General features: G+C 37.3%; 1 protein-coding gene across 2 annotated transcripts in view; it reads right to left on the bottom strand.

Annotated features, from left to right (window-relative positions):
• Positions 1–14,832, bottom strand: part of LOC126475048 (copine-8-like) — a 219,517-nt gene that overhangs the window by 83,496 nt on the left and 121,189 nt on the right. For both annotated transcript variants that reach the window (XM_050102598.1, XM_050102597.1), the window contains exon 7: positions 10,393–10,528. In XM_050102598.1, coding sequence (XP_049958555.1) covers positions 10,393–10,528 — 136 coding nt within the window. The remainder of the gene's footprint in view (positions 1–10,392; positions 10,529–14,832) is intronic.

Raw genomic sequence — 14,832 nt, 5'->3', positions numbered from 1 at the left:
TATATTTTATACAATGTAGGTGAGATGCTACATCCTTGACGTAATCCTTTTGTGACTTGGAATCCATGTGATAGATATTTACCAATTTTTATTTTTGAAATAGAATTTTTATATAAATTTTAAATTGCTTTAATTATTCTTGGATTTATTCCTATTGATATTAAAGCTTTCCATAAACTGGATAAAGGCACACTATCATAGGCTTTTTCTATATCTATGAATACTAAATGTATAGGTTGTGCCCGAACCATTTTTTTTTTTCAATAATTTGTTGTAGGCAAAAGATATGATCAATTGTTGATCTTCCAGCTCTAAAACCTGCTTGTTCTTCAGCCTCTTTTTCTTTGTATTCTTGTTCTAACAAATATTTAATAATTCTTCCATATAATCTACTGAAGGTATTGGTCACTGTTATTCCCCTATAATTTTTACACTCATCTTTCGCTCCTTTTTTATGTATCACTGAAATATATCCTACTTTCAAATCATTTGGGACATCTTCCCCATTTAAACATCTTTCGAAAAGGTTTCTTAACAATTCCATTAATTTCTTTGTTCCTAATTTTAATAATTCTGCAGGAATACCTCCAATGCCTGTAGCCCTTCCATTCTTTAAAGATTTTATTGCAGTTTTTACTGTCTCTATTTCCAAACGGATGTAATTCTCTGCTTGTAGATCTATCATTTCATTATATTCAGGGTTTCCCAAGTATTCTTCCCTGTTTTCTGTTAATAAACTTTTAAAATATTTTTCCCAAGAGTCATGAGTCATATATTTAATATGTGTTGTTTCTTTGGAATTCCTTCTTAAATTTTTTATAGTTTTCCATGCTTCTGTGTTTCTTTTACCACCAATATAGGATTCAATTTTTTGACATGACTGTTCCCAAACTTCGTTTTTTGCTTCTGCAACCTTTTTCCGGATTTTCGCTTGTTGTGCATTAAGCTCTATTTTATCTTGAAGATTTCTGGTATTTAACCATTTTAAATATTTTTATTTCTTTAATTTCACTTCCTTTTTAATTTCTTCATTCCAGTAGTATAATGGATGGTTTGTACGTGTTTCTTCTATTTCTCCTAAAGCTTCCTTGGCGGCTTCATGTAGTTTATTTACAATATAATGATATTGATCTTCTGTATTATCAAACTCTGTTTCTACCAGTTTTTCATCTAATCTCTTTTGATATAAAAATATTGTGCTTTCATTCTCAAAACTATTCAAATTATATTTAGGAATTTTGATTTCTGTTTGTATATTTTCTATAGGACAATTTCGATTTTCTTCAGTGCTTTTTCCTCTGAAGGGGAATAAAAATTTGGAATTTACCAAATAATGATCGCTAAGAGTTACCCCTCTATATACTCTTATGTCATGTATTTTTATCCTCGTTTGCTGTTTAATTATAATATAGTCTATTATTGATTTTTGGTTCAATGTATCTTTATGCCATGTGTATTTATGTATTTCTTTATGTTGATAAAAGCCATTTAATATTTTCAATGAATTTTGTTCACAGATATCAATAAGTCTATTACCATTATCATTTATAACATTTTCTCCAAATGGTCCTATAATTTTATTTCCAATTTTACTTCCAGTTCTACTGTTAAAATCCCCTGCAATAATAATCTCCCTGGTTTTCCCGATATCCTCTATGATTCCATTTAAATTATTATAGAAATCATCCTTTTTACAAATTGGTTCATCTTCGCTTATTCCATATACTCCTATAATAGTAATTTTGTAACCATGAATATCAATATTAATTTTAATCAGATTTTCATCAATAGGTTCCCAGTTTGTGACCATTCTTTTGAATTTGTTTTTCATCAATATCGATATCCCCCATTTTGCTCTTTGATTTTTTTGGGACACCACTATAGAAATGTGTATATGATCCTATTCTTTCAATACCTCGTCCTTTTTTCTTAGTTTCTGGGAGTATAATAATATCTTGATTTCTAGCCTCCATTTCTTTAATCACTTCTCCTACTTTATTTTGTAATCCTTGTATATTCCATACACCAATTAAGACAGTCCGTTTTCTTAGCCTTTTTCGTCTCCTATTATATCCGTCCTGCTGTAATCTTATAGGCTTTTTAACCAGTGAGGTTTTTCCAATGAATGGGGAGTTGGCCCATCGCATTAACCCCCAACCTGGAGGACCAGGTAATTTTTGCTCAAGGTTTTCTTCCTTTAGCCTTTGGTAATCCAATACCTAAACTACAAGGTAGTAGTTGCTAGTTTTGGTCCACCCCGGGTATTTTATTTCCCCGGTACCCTCCATATCTGGTGGGCATTCCCCTATCCGCCACCTGGGGAGGCGCCCGATGGGAGACTAGCAACTAGCAACTGACCTTTTTAATTTTAAAATTCTTCAATTTATTGCCCCTAGACAAGAAGACGAAGGAACTGTGTTGCTAAGCCAATGCTTGGAGATGAATTCCGTCTTAGTTAGTTAGTTGGTTGGTTGTGTGTTCCGTTGAACAATCGGATGGTATGGTAGCCACTATGATATGGAACGTCTCAAGTGCACAAGAAATGCACATACAAAAAAAGATTTTTTAATATATATATTACAGTACAGTGTTAAAGCTTAATATTTCTATTATTACCCCATTCCCTCAAAAGGCACAACATTCATATACTGTATTTATATATTTATTTATTCCTATGCAAGAATTCATCTATGATATGGAAGAAGTTGTCAAGGAGATACGATTTCAATTTATTTTTGGAGCTATTACTGCTGTCTGTCAGACACTTTATTTCATCCGATAATTTGTCAAAAATTTTTATAGCAGCATATTTTACCCTTTCTGTGCCAAAGATAGGTTGAGTAAAGTCTTTCTTTATTCTGGTATTATGATCATGAATGTCACTGTTGTTGTTAAACTGGTCCATGTTATTGAGAACAAATTTCATTAGTGAGTAAATGTACTGTGAGGCTGTTGTAAGAATTCCCAATGTTTTAAAAAGATGCCTACAAGATGTGCGACTATGAGCCCCACACATTATTCTAACCAATTTCTATTGAGCAGTGAATACTTTTTGTCTAAGTAGTGAGTTATCCCAAAATATTATTCCGTGTGACATAGTTTTGTTTTCACCCATACATGTTTCAGCAATTTTTGTGTTGAAAGGTGAAATTCCTCTCCAATTTTCTTAGCAAGCATGGAAATATGAAGAACTGCAACATTCATAACATAATTAAGATCATGCTATTGTCTATTTAGCCAAACTTTGCAATACGAAGTGCTGGTGTAGAGGTAACTGACCATGTTATATCGATTGATGGCAATACCCGAGTTCCTCATTCCACCTGGGCTAGAAAAACTAAATCTAAGGAACACAATAGTTTCAATCCAGACCCGAATATTTCTAAATCTCAGAGATGGCAATCAGCACAACCTGTTCAAAGATGTGAGTGGTGCTTGTTCTAAGACACCACTTACAATAAAGCAGCTGGGACATACACATGAATAACTGTGGTTAAAGGAATAGAAGGGCATGGGGTGGGAAAGAGATAGGAAGGAAGTAAGGTCTTCGAAAAGAACAGGGCACTGCACGAATGCAATAGTGAGAGCTAAAGATTGGTGCCAGATGGGGACTCGAACCCAGATGCTCCAATTCTCTAGAATGGTTACTGCCGTGGCCAGACCCAAATTACAAACTTCCCGCTAGTACTCATCAACAAGGACCTGAAGTATACAGTTCATATGGTCATTTAGCAGTGTTTCTGTCACCTGTAATGTGTTTACTACAGTGAATGGCAAACAATGTGTTACCGTGTTATTTGCAATGAGGATTGGTGAGCAGCCCATCCATATTGGTCGATCAATTTGTATTTGTCCCCCAGAAATCAAGTGATCAGAGCCACTGAAATGCAATGCCCAGAGTGATGTTTATGAGAATATCAACTTCTTAGATGAAATATTTGAACGGTTGAATAAGATTTTATCAGAGCTGAAGTCAATATTGCTAAATCAACAATCACATGTGCTACAAGAAAGTAGCCTTCTGTCAGACAGTATAATAATGTAATGACTAAATTAATAAGCAAACAAATGCGACAAATGAAAAAATTGAAGAATTGCCAGTACGTTATTAAGTTACTGGAGGCAGGCACAAATTATTAACTAAATAAAACCAAATATAATCACTTTTTGAAAATATAATGTAAGTGGATAGATAAAAACACCCATTCCCCAAGTGGCGGCAGTGACATGAGAACATGCATATAAAGGTATTGAAGTTTGCAAGCTTTTGGAGCCAGTGGGTCCTCTTTCTGGCAGAAGGGTTGAAGGGGAAGGAAGAGGAGTGAAGGAGGAGTACTGGTGAGATCTACGAAATGGACAACAGTTTGGAAAAGTCGCCCAGGAGCCTGGGTCAGGAGACACTTACCAGACAAGATTTAAAACCTGAGAGCTTAAAGGTGGAAGATACTGTAATATGCAAGACAGAGACTGCTCCCAAAACTTCATGCATGAGTTAATAAGAGTGGAAAGCTAAGAGCACTGTATGTGACAGAAGTGGGAGGGGGGGGAGGGGGGGCAGTAAAAAGGTTGGTAGAGCAACAAAAAACTTTTCTAAGTGTGGTGGGCAAAATGTTGGATAGAATGGACCTCATTTTAGGGCATGATTTTAGGAAGCCATAACCTTGGTAGAGTAGCTGATTAATACAGTCAAGACCAGGATAATATTTGTGGGATCAGCAGTACCAGGATTGGATATGATGGCCTGGGAAACCTGATTTCGAACTAGACTGGTGGCGTAATTACGTCCACTGAAGGTCAGAATGGTTGTGTATGCTGTAAAGAGTTTGCACCTGAACAAATATGTTTGCCTTGAATGCAAAGGCTGTTTGTTCAGATGCAGAATCTTTACAGCAATACACCACCATTCTCTCTTCACATACCTAATATGCAAGACAGAGATTGCTGCCAAAACTTCAAGCATGAGTTAAGAAGAGTGCAAAGCTAAGAGCACTGTACGAGGTGCATTCAAGTTCTAAGGTCTCCGATTTCTTTTCTCAGGACTGGAAAGAGATAGAAACATGCGCATTGTTTTAAAATGAGGCCGCGTTCATTGTCAATACGTCCCAGAGATGGCAGCACCGTATGGCAGATGGAATTTTACCGCCAGTGGCGAGAATGAGAACTGTTTTAAATACTTAAAATGGCGACGTTTTCCTTACTTGAACAGCGTGCAATCATTCGTTTTCTGAATTTGCATGGTGTGAAACCAATTTAAATTCATCGACAGTTGAAGGAGACATGTGGTGATGGAGTTATGGATGTGTCGAAAGTGCGTTCGTGGGTGCGACAGTTTAATGAAGGCAGAACATCGTGTGACAACAAACCGAAACAACCTCGGGCTCGCACAAGCCGGTCTGACGACATGATCGAGAAAGTGGACAGAATTGTTTTGGGGGATCGCCGAATGACTGTTGAACAGATCGCCTCCAGAGTTGGCATTTCTGTGGGTTCTGTGCACACAATCCTGCTTGACGTCCTGAAAATGCGAAAAGTGTCATCCAGGTGGGCGCCACAAATGCTGACGGACGACCACATGGCTGCCCGTGTGGCATGTTGCCAAGCAATGTTGACGCGCAACGACAGCATGAATGGGACTTTCTTTTCGTCGGTTGTGACAATGGATGAGACGTGGATGCCATTTTTCAATCCAGAAACAGAGCGGCAATCAGTTGAATGGAAGCACACAGATTCACCGCCACCAAAAAAATTTCGGGTAACCGCCAGTGCTGAAAAAATGATGGTGTCCATGTCCTGGGACAGCGAGGGCGTAATCCTTACCCATTGCGTTCCGAAGGGCACTACGGTAACAGGTGCATCCCACGAAAATGTTTTGAAGAACAAATTCCTTCCTGCACTGCAACAAAAACGTCCGGGAAAGGCTGCGCGTGTGCTGTTTCACCAAGACAACGCACCCGCACATCGAGCTAACGTTACGCAACAGTTTCTTCGTGATAACAACTTTGAAGTGATTCCTCATGCTCCCTTCCCACCTGGCCTGGCTCCTGGTGACTTTTGGCTTTTTCCAACAATGAAAGACACTCTCCGTGGCCGCACATTCACCAGCCGTGCTGCTATTGCCTCAGCGATTTTCTAGTGGTCAAAACCGACTCCTAAAGAAGCCTTCGCCGCTGCCATGGAATCATGGCATCAGCGTTGTGAAAAATGTGTACATCTGCAGGGCGATTACGTTGAGAAGTAATGCCAGTTTCATTTATTTCCGGTGAGTAGTTAATTAGAAAAAAAATCGGAGGCCTTAGAACTTGAATGCACCTCGTGTGTGACAGAGGTGGGAAAGGGATAGCAAAAAGCAGACAGGTCCACTGGATGCAATTACCCCATCAGTCTAGTTCAAAGGCAGATTTCCCAGGCCATCACATCCAATGTTGATACTGCTGATCCCTCGAAAAAACAACTCAAGAGTACCCGCTTGTCACTCAATACCATCCAGCTATTTCAACAAAGCTGTGACTTCCTAAAATCATGCCCTGAAATGAGGTCCATTCTGTACGACAGTTTGCCCACCACACCTAGAATAGCTTTTTGTCGCCCTCCCAATCTCCATAATATCCTTGTCAGACCCTATGCTCCTTCTGCACCCATCTCAATACTCTATGGCTCCTAGCCCTGAGACTGTCCCTGCTGTAAGACTTGCCCTATGCACCCTCCTACCACCAGCTATACCAGCCCTGTACCTGGCAATTACATATTACCAAGGGTGAACCACCTGTGAAATGACACGTCATTTACCAGCTGTTATGGAAACAATGTTCAGCCTTTTACATCACCATGACTATCACCAAGTTATCAGTCAGGATGAATGGGCTTAGGCAGAGGGAGTATCCTGTGAACACACAATATCCTGTTGTACAGTATGCTCCACAACATGACAGTCATGACATCAATGCCTGTTTCATCACACATCCTTATGGATTCTTCCCCCATACACTAGTTTCTCAGAACTCCACAGGTGGGAACTGTCACAACATGGCCTTGGTTCTTGCCACCCACCTGGCTTTAATTTATGTTAATTCCTTTGGTCTCAGGATTTCTTCACAGTAACTATTCCTTTCTTTACTCCCTTTTAGTTTTCTGTATCTTTCATTTCTGACCTGTCTATTTTTTGCTGCTTCGCTCCCACCTCGATAACGCACAAAGCACTTAGTGTTCTGCTCTCCTTTAACTCATGCAGGATGTCTTGGCAGTAATCTCTGTCTTGCATATTACACTATCTTCCATCTTTAAGGTCTCACATTTTCAAATCTTATCCAGAGCAGTCCACAACAATCAGTCTTTCCTTCTCACCCTGACCGGCAAGTCTCCCCTGACCTGGGGTTCTGGGTGACTTTTCCGAACTTGATCCCTTTTCCTAGACCTCATGAGTTCTTTTCCTTCACCCCCTCCCCCCTTTCTTCCTATTCAACACTTCAGTTCCAAAAGCCTTCAAACTTTAGTACCTTCATATGCATGTTCTCCTGCCGTAGCTAGGTGAGTAGATTTTTTTCCCTATCCAGTTACATTATAACTAAATAATACATTATAACTAAATAACACACAACTCTCTCACAGTTACAGCTACACAAAGATACCTAAAGTGTCTCAGCAAAATAACTGATTGTTGCAGTACAGTAGACATACACCAAAAACTCAATAAACCCATTAAAACTAAAAACTGTGTAACAGTTTTCATATGTTTTTACGTATGACATTCTGCCATGTGTTGTTATGTTGATGCATAAGTTTGTAACATCTTCTATCTATTCGAAAGTTTCCACATCATACACACTTGACAATTAAGGAAGATACAAATTTATCATAAATATCTTTCTACATTCTGACACTGAAAAACATAAACACAAGTTTAAAGAGTAGTTTCACATTGAAAGATAGAGTCGTGGAGTCTGCAGAAAAGAGAATAGAAAAGCTTGCGGAAGTGTGGATGATGCACTACTGAACTTCTAATTAACATCTTTTGTTATGACAGTAGAGTGCAGATACATACTGTGTAATTCTTTCATGTAGTTTTCTCCAACTTTTCTTACTGAACTGTTGCTAAAAAAGGTTCTGGTATTGAATTTTAGCAGTGATTCTTACGTTTACATATAGTATAACAATGGAACATCACTTTATGTGTACAAAGTGACTGATTCATTCTATACAAGATTTCCACAAAACACAAATGTCATATGACGACAGACCAAATACAGTTTATTATTTTAGTTACTGACTGATGAGTGTAAATCATTGTGCATCAACTATTTAAGATGACATACAATAGTATTCCTTAATCTGAAATACCATTCAGCTCAAAATAACCCTTTCCAAAACGGTTAACCAATTCTTCTTATAGGAATTTACTGCCAAAATTATCTTAGCATATTGTAATAATGTGTTAGACCACATCTCATTTCCCTTCCTTGTTCCTCAGTTGAAGTGAAGCAGTGGAATGTGTTAAACGTATGTGCGTTTCCCAATGTGTAAGATTTTTTAAAAATGGCAAAATCCAATGTGTATTCACAACACTGATAGCAGCAAAATCAGTTCAAATAACAAATGCAACATAATAAGTAAACTTCTTGCAGTTGTAATGCAGCTAGGCTGTAAACATGTACTACAAACTTCTGCATTAACATAACATTTCAGTAAAATTACAGCAAAATTTCATTTTATATTGTGCTTCCTGGAGTGTACTTTCCCAAGATTCAAATGAAACAATATTGACAAAAATGTATATTATTTCATAAAACTGTTACTGTGGCCACCATTCAAGAAGGGAGATACCAACATATGAAACTGAACTTCCAGACAACATAAACTGTTTTTGGCAACAAGTATATAGCATATATCCCACAAAATTACAGTTAAATGGGAATTCTTTAGGAAAAGGACACTGTTTACGTCTCAAGACAACCACCTCCAGAGATGCAACCCAGTGCATTTAAACTACCATCTACAAAGCTCTAACAGCAACATCTTTAAGCTCTCTACAACATCAATAGCTGAAATAAATACTTTACCAAGGAGATGATCTCAATAAAGTTCCTCCTGTGAAGAAAAAAATGATCTTAGGCCATTTGTGCACCACTGAGAAACAATAGTTAGTGTAAATTTATTAAAAAATGAAATGAAATGAAATTTAAGGAATACTTTACAGTACTACATGTGACTCACCACTTGATGCTAACCTAATTTCACCGTGAAAGTAAAAAAGAAATGAGAGCAGAAATGTACAAGTGTCTGAAAACCATTTTCTAATGGTATGAGTAAATATGGATTTCTTCTTAAAGGTATCAAGAAATTTAAGCTATCAGCTGCAATCAATTTCATGCAAAGCAATATGCTGAGCTTTTAAATAGTTAAAAATTGGTAGCATTCATAAATACATGCATTAGAATACCATGTACTACAGATCACCCAGGGAATACTTACAAGAGAACAAACATTTTAAGGCAGACAGCGTAATAACTATGTACAAGAAAGCATAAAAAAAATGTCATTAATGAAGGAAAGAGAGGACTGAGAGGCTGAATAAGAGGATACATGAAAACAGTGAAAGGTTTTGAGGAAAGTATGTGACTCGTAAGAATATGCTAAACAAATAAAAATAGCAGAACTTAAATAAAACTCTATCAGAAAGATTGCTCCATCATAAATAGTGGACGAAGCAGAGGTGCTGAATTGTAGTAAGAATGACAAACAGAAAATTGTACACATGAAACACATTCCCAAACAGGAGAAAATGTCAACACACAAATACATTCACTATAATTCATTTTCTGTAGGTGAGTATGAAGCTTAATCTGCTTCATAAATGATAGTAACCGTTTTCTACCAGTACAATACTAAAATTTGCTTTTTTCTATCAGTACTTTTCTAACATTTGCTTGTATCATTAAACTTCACAACAGGTGTAATGTGAAGACACTAAAGGCAGTGATACACCCTTCAAATTAACAATTTATACTATCACCTTCCTCCTTTCCTTCCTTATCAGCTGAAGAATATATAATATGCAGAGTTCCTGTGCAAAGCATAAAAACTGTTTCATGCTTACATTTCTGAAATATCCTTTTTAAGTGATATTAAATCTTTTGTCAAGTAAATTATTAAATAAGTCTGCTTGGACATTATAACATGTGGTATTACAACAGAATCTATAACAAGAACTTCGGATTATTTATACTTCTTCAAATCAGATATTCTTGTTGTGTTTTTATTTGGAGGCCATATATGTTATGCACTTTCCAAAAAACACAATCTGAGCATTCTATGTAACATGAGATTAAACCACATGGGAACATTATTTCTCATTCCCACTCTAGAACAAGGCAACAATTTACTCAGCTGCATTCTTACCTGTGAAATCTATGGCTATAGTGCAATTCAGCTGTGTACCTCCTTCTTTTACATAATCAAGGAAAGAGTAGACTTTTTTGTATTCATAACGGAGAAGCCTCACCTCTCCAGAATGTTGGTATGACTGGTTTTTTGCCTGAGGAACGAGAAAGAATAAAGAATTGCATTACTTCTTAATTGCTACACAATACTGGAGATTCCTCTAGGACTCTGAAAGCTGAGGTAATTTCATATTTCCAATTTATTTATTTACAGGTACAATGGTGTAGTTCACCATTATTAGGCCCTTCTTTAAGATGGGCAACTCCACAGGTGCCAATATTGACTGGCCAGTCTGTCTCTTCATATCATTTCTCAAAAATTTTGAGAAGTTAATTTACTCAAAGGTTGTCAGTCACCTCTGAAGTAATGGGACACTTAGCGATGTGTAGTAATTTCTAAAGGGCTACTCTAAACATTTATAATGAAAATTCTAAACAATTGTAAACAAAAGAATAGCAGCAATACAGAAGTCTTGGTACATACAGATATCATTCTTTGCTATTAGAGATAATAAATGTTCATGGAATATTTGATTCAGCACATACTTGGTTTAATTACCATAAAAAAGTATGCAGAAATTTACATTAAGATTGTCAAGTCTATCACAGAGAGATCCACAGAAAATGCTAAAAAAGACATCTCTCTAGGAGAATATCATTGTCATTCCTTGTTTAGACACAAGGCAAAGTTCCAGGTTCGAATCCTGGCCTGGCATGTAGTTTCAGCCTTAAATAAGTTTCAGAATATTTATTTATTGCCAGTTAGTATCACAAGTTCAGATTCTTTTGGTCATTACCAATTTGGTTTATTTAATACACCATATTCAGATCTACAACAATCTGATATAACATATGTACAATATGCTAAATGATTAGGTCTACCGCTGTCATACTGGAAGATCTAAATATGGTTTGCTAAATATACTGAAAACAGTAGCCACCAAAAAATTGTATTTCTGTACACAAGGGTAATACTTTGATTTTAAATTATCCAATTTTACATTTTTCTCAATTCAACGCCATTAATTCATAGCCCCTGTGAAAAACCCACAAGATCAATGCTAAAATTCCTTGGTTTTATGTTTCTTCCTAGTAAAATTTACTTGATTCTATGTTCTTATACTGCAGTGTTATGGTTTTTAAGCCTGGACCCCGCGAACATGTAAAGTAGTTGTTTCATTGTAAATATTATGCTGAAATTACAATAGGCATTCCACATAGTATGATTATGGCCGAACTACTGTGTTCACATTGTGTCTATGATTCACTGTTTTTGGCTACGGAGGGAAAACTCGTCTTTACACATGATGAAAATACTGGTTTTCATAATATGATGAAGAGGATAGTTGCTACTTACAGTAAAGATGGCACATTGAGATGCAGACAGGCATGAAGAAATGACTGTTGCATAGGCTTTCAGCAAATCTGTTCTTCAGAAAAGAAAAACCCACACATTAACACAACCAAGTGTAACCCCCCCCCCCCTCTCTCTCTCTCTCTCACACACACACACACACACACACACACACACACACACATTCACTACCTCCAGCTGGGAGGGACAAGGGAGGAAAAATGGGTAGCAGAAGGTGAAATACTGTTGGATGCACTGGTAGAGAGCACAATAAGTGTGAGGAGAGGTGAACTGTGAGTAGGTGACAACATAGAGGGGGTGGAAATAGTTGGGGGGGTGGGGGTGGGGGTGGGGGTGGGGGGGGGCAAGGGTAGGGACAGCTGGTCGCTGTTACTGTACTCAGCATCTGCTTTTTTCTCTACTTTCCTGTGTTTCTTCATCAGCTTTCAAACAGCACACATCAACAGTCTTGTCTATGTACAACACACAGCTACCTAACCCTGCAGATTGTTGGTATAGTATCTCACACCTCAAATTCTTCCTGCTGATAATTGTAATCATTCCTGCGCACAAAATCATCCTGGTCTCAACCTACTGTGACCTACTGTCACTCTTCTCTCCACCCAACTGTTTCCATCCCCTCTGTCCTCTTCCCCACACCCTCATTGTGTGCTGCTCTCTGCCTGTGCACCCAATGGTCTTTCCCTCTTCTTTGCTCCTCTCCTGCTCTCTGTTTTTCCCTTCTCTCCCTCAGCCACAACCTCCTGATGATGTGTCATGTCCTGCCACCTCCAGTCCCTCCCCCAGGCAGAACTGATTCCTCTTCATCCAACTGTACCCTGCTATCCCTCCCCCTTACCCACACCCATTCTAGATTGTTGCTCCTATTGAAAACGTTTTAGCTGCAATATGGCCAGAGATAGTTGCCATGTGTGTCATGTGTGTGAGGTGTGCTTGCTTGTATGTGCATTTTCTTTTCTGAAGAAGGCTTTGGCTAAAAGCTTACACGTAACAGCAGTTTCGTCATGCCTGTCTGCAACTCAGTGTGTCACCTTTACAGTGAGTAGCAACCTATTCTTTCATACTATTGTTGATATTTGAACCTGTACTTTCCATTGTTTAAATATTTGTGTCAAATTGAATAAAAATGTGAAAGCAGGAAAAACACTAAACACGTTTCTGTGAAAGTTAATAGCATATTTTGGAAAATTGATCTGGCTTCATTCATTCATTCATTTATCATTTTTCGTAGATACCATCAATGAGGAGAACATTTAGGGATCTGGAACGAGTTAATGTACGTATTAACAAAAGATGAGGAACTCACAGAAACCTACTCCATGTACTGTACTAACAGCAAAATATTACTATAGTGATTAGTGCTATTCATGCTCATGATGGCTAAATTTAATCAAGTCAATTAGGAAGAAAGCTACTAATTCGAAAAAAGCTGCTGCCTCCTCAGTTTCGCTGTGCAGCTGCCATTTATCTGTTATTCATAGCTTAATATTAATTGACCACAATGGTGTTCTTCTGCCTCATTTACAGTACATTACTACTTGTCATGCAACTCTGCAATGAACAGTCCTATTTGCCATGCTGCTAACAAAACTTTCATTTCCTTCGATATTCAGATAATTTTTATGAAGAGTGGCTAATGGGTATGTTTATAACTTTCTTTTGAACTGGCAGGGATTCCAAATTTCTTGCTTTGTGTTAAATGGAAGCTTGCTGAATACCTTCACATCAGAGCACATAACTCCATTCTCAACCCTAGGCAATGAACAAAGTTTACATGAACATTATTTCTGTTTCTTATATTTAACTGTGTAAATCACAATTCAGTTGAAACTAATTTTATTATTAGCAGCAAAAACTGTAACTGACTAAACAAATTGTGAAACAACTGTAAGAATTCCAAGTTCATTAAAAACATACAAAATGTGTAGTTATTTTCTTTACACTATGCTCTTATTGCTTACTTCTGCTGAATAAACAATCTGGACAACAAGGAGAGAAAATATGTAAAAACAAGCATACAATTTGTCCTTACGCCAAAATAACATGAGAGATGCATCTGTGGGTACAAACACACTGAACTGAGCTGCTTTATCAATTTATCTAAGTACTGACTCCATTTTAACTTGTTATGTAGCTGGACACCTAGGAATCCCAGACACTGCATGTCATTTACCATATGAAGATTAATGTCTACTTATGGTGTTAATTGATCATTATTGCTGGCCTGAAATGGCATAAGATGAGTCATAAAGAGATTAAGACTTACACTCTTACTAGTGAACAACGTGAAGGTGTTGCCAAGTATCATCCAAGCTGTGTATGCTACGGCTGAGTTTGGAGCCTTGATTAGTATGCTTATATGATCGTCAACTATTGCAAATTTTGAGCCATCCCTTAAAGTTACTGGAAGGTCATTTATGAAAGTTGGAAACAACTGCCTTCTGATATTAGTTTCATGCTTGAGAGACAATCTGTTAATGTGACACTCTGCTTTAGTTATGACAATAATATTCTATTCATGTAAGTGGATGCCATTAATGTGATAATACTTTTGTTTGCCAAGTACAATTTTGTGAATCAAAGTGTTTGGGAAAGACACAGAATATACCAACAGGATATTTTTTTTTTGTTTAGCTCTGCTAGCATTTCATTTGGGAGGTCTTGCACTGATTTTTCTGTGGAGAATCGTTTACAAAAGACAAACTGAGAGGCAGTTAATTCTCCTCAGTTACACAAGTCAGTATTCTATCATATGTCACTTTCTCAAACACTTTTAAAAGGATTGAAAGGAGGGATTAGGTCTTTCGTTAGAGGTGGTTTGCTTATCTCCACAAAAAAGGTTCCCCAATTAAATCTACATAGCCTTATTAAAGCAATTTATAGCCAGTTTATGAAGCTTAAGATATCTCCTGCTGGTGACCTGTTAATTGTCAGTACTACAAGCTTGAGTGTTACCTGATCCACTATTGTGGCACAGCTTTCAAACAGCTATTGAGCACATTTGTTAAGCTGATGGTCCTGGTA

The sequence above is a fragment of the Schistocerca serialis genome, chromosome 4, assembly GCF_023864345.2.
Source record: "Schistocerca serialis cubense isolate TAMUIC-IGC-003099 chromosome 4, iqSchSeri2.2, whole genome shotgun sequence".
Lineage (NCBI taxonomy): Eukaryota > Metazoa > Arthropoda > Insecta > Orthoptera > Acrididae > Schistocerca > Schistocerca serialis.
The sequence above is the reverse complement of the archived record's forward strand: the minus strand, read 5'-3'. Positions and strand labels throughout refer to the sequence as shown.